Source organism: Elephantulus edwardii, unplaced genomic scaffold, assembly GCF_000299155.1.
Source record: "Elephantulus edwardii isolate Elephantulus edwardi_28Jun2011 unplaced genomic scaffold, EleEdw1.0 scaffold00030, whole genome shotgun sequence".
Lineage (NCBI taxonomy): Eukaryota > Metazoa > Chordata > Mammalia > Macroscelidea > Macroscelididae > Elephantulus > Elephantulus edwardii.
In genome coordinates this window covers 17,719,363-17,724,456 of record NW_006399780.1, presented here as the reverse complement: position 1 = coordinate 17,724,456, position 5,094 = coordinate 17,719,363, and the positions used below count along the sequence as shown (strand labels likewise).

At 46.8% G+C, this 5,094-nt stretch overlaps 1 protein-coding gene across 1 annotated transcript in view; it reads left to right on the top strand.

Annotated features, from left to right (window-relative positions):
* The window catches only part of KRT78 (keratin 78), an 8,624-nt gene extending 5,404 nt beyond the window's left edge, over positions 1-3,220 (top strand). Inside the window, exons 7-9 of the mRNA XM_006883874.1 lie at positions 2,336-2,556; positions 2,819-2,853; positions 2,946-3,220. Of these exons, the coding sequence (XP_006883936.1) occupies positions 2,336-2,556; positions 2,819-2,853; positions 2,946-3,220 (531 nt within the window). The remainder of the gene's footprint in view (positions 1-2,335; positions 2,557-2,818; positions 2,854-2,945) is intronic.
* Positions 3,221-5,094: the final 1,874 nt, after the last annotated feature.

The window sequence follows — 5,094 nt, the reverse complement described above, 5'->3', positions numbered from 1 at the left end:
ATAAAAGGAAAAGGGGATGGCGTATTCTCTTAGCTACTTCCTGCTGAAAAGGGACGCTGTGGGTTTCAGGGTGAAGATCTCCCATTTCTTCTACTCACCCCATCAAATTGTGCAACTCTATGATTACTTCTCTGCCCATCCTCACCCCTCTGTTTCCACTCTCACCCCCCTTGGATCCTCATACATGCTTTACTAGTTATCTTTCTATTTCTACAATAGTGGTATTCGATAGTATTTGTCCTTATAGGACTGAGTTAGTTCACTTAGCATAGTCCAGTCCCTCCAAAATTAGGTAGCAGTTTTCAAAATCATTGCTCCTGTGTGCTGTGTAGTATTCTATCATGTGAATGTACCATAATTCCTCAATCTATTAGTTTGTGGTTGGACATTTTTGGGCTGTTCCATGTTCTTGTGATGGTGAATAACACTGCTACAAATACTGGTGAACAAATCTCTGTTTGTGTCTCCATTTTTATTCTCTCAGAGTATGTTCCTAGCAGTGGAATATCTGGGTCATAGGGAATTTCTGTGTTCAGCTTTTAGAAGAAATACCACATTACCTTCCAGAATGGTTGTACCATTTTACAATCCCACCAATGGTGTCTAGGAGTTGCTATCTCTCCACATCCTCTCCAGCATTTATTACTAAATTTTAGCATGTATTTTGACTTTTGGGGGGATAGTGCTGCAGGAAGCACCATTCTCATTGTAGTCAATCCTCATGTGTACGTCTTGTTTTCAACGACTTGGGGAAAGGGCTTCACTCATCTCTCTTCTTGTCTTTTCCCATTCCTTCAGCTTGGTAGGGCCTTGAAGATCAAACACAGAAATTCTTGGTTCCCTGTTGAGGTCACGTTTCTAGGTGGCACCAATGGTTAAGCACTTGCCCACCCACTGGGAGGCTGGTAGTTTAAATCCTTCTAGATGTGGTTTGGAAGAAAGGCCTAGTGAGTTACTTCTGTAAGGTCACAGCTTTTCAAGTCCTACAGCGTTCAGAAGCACATGGGTCATTCTGAAGCAGAATCGACTTGAAAGCATTTTTTTTCTTTTCTCTTTTGGGTGGGACGAGAGTCAGGACCTCAGAGAGCCTGCAGCAGGGGTGAGTGGTGGATTTCTGCCTAGGAGACGCCTTGCATAGTTTAGAGGTGATGCTGTTGGTGTCTAGTATGGCAAGGAGCAATGAGAGGTGGAGGAAGAATGTGGCAAAGAGGGATGTAAGGAGTTTTCTAGTCAGACTAGAGGCCTCATTTCTAAATGGAAAGGATTGAACATTGTTATCAAGCATGTTTGCACTCATTTTCCTTAAGCCCACACCTGGATATCATAACTCTAACACATAAGGAGGGAGCTCTGGTGGCCTAATGGTGAGAAACTGCACTGCAAAACTGAGGGCATGTGGTTCAAATCCGCCAGCTGCTCTGCAAGAGAAGAACGGGCAATCTCCTCCCATGAGATTATACTGCCTCTGAAAATCCACTGGAGGGTCAGCTCTGCGTTAGTTCTGATTCAAAGGTACAATAATATACACATAACAATGCTCTTCTCCTGTGAGCTTCCCTCCTGGGGATACAGCTATCCTCTTACTTGTTCCTATGTTCACACATAGATGTCAAGTGGGTTCCGTTGTCCCATGCTGTAGACTCCCATAAGGAAAGGGCCCTGGCTGTCAGTGGTGGAGTTGTCAGTTGGGGTCCTAGTTCTCTGCCATGTATCATCTCAATTTCTCTATCTATAAAACACTTAGGATATTCCTCATCCACAGGGTGATTGTGTGGGAATAAAATAAAGAGTACCTTCAGCAAGAGTTCCTTTCTTGGGTCAAGGTGAAGGCATTTAGGAGATTGCCACACAATCCCATGTCTACAGGGGTGCTGCTTTTTTTCCTGTAAGATTTTTCAATCAGATTGAAGGGGTAGGCACAGAGATTGTATTTTTAAAATTAGAAATGAAGACATATGATTTTGTATGATCTAAATACACGGCAAAGCATTTGACATGTGGGCTGTTCTGAAAATATCAAGGACCTCTTGAAACTTGTAGACAATTAACTACACAGGACAGGAAGAACTTAAGTTCCATGTGAGAGGCTCAGGTGCACTGCTGAAGGTTGAACATGGAGAAGTAGGAGAGATGACCTTACAAGGTAGCCAGAGAGGTGAGTGTGTAGAAGGAGCCGGTAGTAAGAGAGGCACTAATGGACTCGGGTAGTTAGAGCCCATGAGATTATGTAAAGTCCACCCCAGCCCTCAAGATATGTCCACACTGAGAGCTTTGGGAGGCTGTGTTGGGTCCATAACTACTTTCTTTTCATTCCCACCCCTTCCTGTCACCCAAGAATGCCACCCTGCAGTCGGCCATTGCTGATGTGGAGCAGCACGGGGAGCTGGCTCTCAAGGACGCTCAGGCCAAGCTGGAGGAGCTGGAGGCTGCTCTGAGGAAGGCCAAGCAGGACCTGGCCCGCCTGCTGCGGGACTATCAAGAGCTGATGAGCACGAAGCTGTGTCTGGACGCGGAGATCGCCACCTATCGGAGACTGCTGGAGGGCGAGGAGTACAGGTGGGGACCGGCAGAGGGATGGAGGGTCTGAGACAGTGACCACTGAAAGATGCAGGTGCATGGACCCCCACAAAGGAGGTTCTGATCTCTTTCCTGACACTGAGTCATGAGGGCATTTGGCTCCCCAGGAAGGATTGACCTTGGGGATTGGAGACTATCAGCTAAGTGGGGTAGGCAGCGGCTCTCAGGTTTACACCAACCTAGAAGATGCATGTTCTGCAGGCTTTCTTAGCATTCCTTCCTCTCCTCCTTTCTCTTGCAGGATGTCCGGGGAGTGCCCTAGCCAGGTGACAATCTGTGAGTATCTTTGAATTTGGGGAGAAGGGTCCGCGGGGGCAGGGGTAAGGGGGAATGAAGAGGCCGCTGTGACCTTGATGTGTTTCTTGCAGCTTCGGTGGGAGGCAGCACCGTGGTATCTGGAGGAGTCGGTGGAGACCTGGCTGGCACCTGTGGACTTGGAGGCAGCCAAAGCTGCTTTGGGTTCGGCTGCTCTAGCGTTGTGACTGGAGGCTCCAGTGCCGTCTTGAACTCTGGGAAGGGCGCGGTGGGCAAGGGCGCGGTGGTGGGCTCCAGCTCGGAGTCTAGTTCTGGCTCTCGCTCCAGCTCCAGCACCATCCTGATGAAGACAGTTGAGTCTACTTTGAAGACATCCATCACATACTGAATGGCTGCTTGCTCCCGCCTTTTCCTTCCTGAGCAGACCTTCTCCTTCAGCTGTCCACCACTGGCCTCTGTCTGGCCAGCTCTGGCTCCACTGCCCCCAGTTCCACAGGAGTCCACAAAATCAATAAAATCTCAGTGCTTCCCCCTCCCTAGAACTCCTTGTCTGCTTCTCTGAATGGTTGCTTAGCTCATTTGTTTGCTGCTCACTCAAGACTGTGCACGGTCAGCCCCCAGGCACCGGCAATCCAGCTTCATCTTTTACCAGCCTTCAGGGCTTGGCTGGTAGTGAAGGCAGGTGGAGTCCCCACCTGATGCTTTCCTTGCTAAAGTGGGTTCTGATAGTTTTCCTGGTGCTGTGAATCCATAGCAACGAGCCCTGTGGGGAGCAATTTTGCTCCCATGCAGCAAGTTTGACTCTTGTTATCTCACTGCCATCTCACCCCCTGGCCCTTAGTCTGTCTTCCTTCTGGGCTGGGTGGCTCACACAGGCTAATCATTTAGCACCTCAGACCTCTAGCATAAAAAGGTGAGGAAAGGTTTACACACAAACAGAATCAATCTAGGGGGTATTAGAGTTAGGAAGGGAGAAAGGGAGAAGGGAGTAAAAACTGATGAACAGATAAAGTTGGGCAAAGGGAATGATATAATGGGTTGAGTAGCTGTTGGGATTAAGTACTTACATTAATCAATGGCAATTAATGTTATAAAACAAAATGTCTGTGGGTGATGGCATGAAAACTAGTGTGTTTCTAAATCATCATACCCAGTACTCTGAGATTTTAATTTGAATTAATTTATGTACCCACACTGTACTTTTCGTTGCAGAGATTCATATTTTAAAAAAGGGAAAATAGGAATGGGGAGATGGAAAAAGAAAAAAGGAAAGGAAGAGACTATCTTTTTTAAACTGGAAGAAGCTGTTTGGCTTCTGAGGCAGGGTAAATCAAGTTGGCACAGTCAGACCCCACCTCCAAGACTTGAAGTTGGAGTATGCTCACTCCCAGCGATTACCTGGATCCTCAGGAGTGGAAGTGGGAGGAGTACAACAATGGAGAGACAGGCTGAGCTTGGCTGTGTTTCCTCAGTACTGCCCACCTTGCAGCACAGATGTGTGGATGAGCGGGGAAGGTTGTTGGCTTGAGGAGCAGGGAGTCGTAAAGACCCCTGGACTATTGAAGTGGCCCCATGTGAAGGCTGGGTCTGGGTGAGGAACCCAAAAAGTCTGGGACACAGGAAGGAGTGTGGGCTTTTGAGCTCGCAGCTGATGCTCATTTGAACTTAGCCACAGTTGGCTGGTGATAAGTTGAGCAGAACCCAACCAGATGAAGAGAAGATGACCCATGCTGTGAGGTAGAGCCAAGTGCTGCAACCTGATGGTATGCTCTGGACTGGACTCTGCTTGTGGACACAGATGCTCAAAGTTTCCAAATTGAACAGAGGATCCTTCAACAAAAGGGACATGTTTATTTCTTCATAGTACTGGTTTGATAGGGATGGGCAAATCAGAAATTGGCTATCTTAAAGGGGGGTAGTAGGGCATGAGGCATGAAGGCTTCCATGCTTTCACAAGCGCAGTTAATAGGATGATTCTAAGGGGGAAAGAACCCACAATATATATGAATGAAATATACTGTAAATGAAAGAGGTATAAAACACAATGTGTGTGCATGAAATATAAAGTATATGTTGTTGATGATGATTGCCTTTGAGTCGAGCATGACTCATAGTGACCCTCTGAACAAAAGGCGTGAAGCCCCTCTACAACTACTGACATTTATCAAAGTTCATAGAGTTTCTGGAGGCATGTTGCTTAGAAAGTGGATGCCACTCCTGCTTCCAATATATATGAATGATAAAGATAATAAAAGATAAATT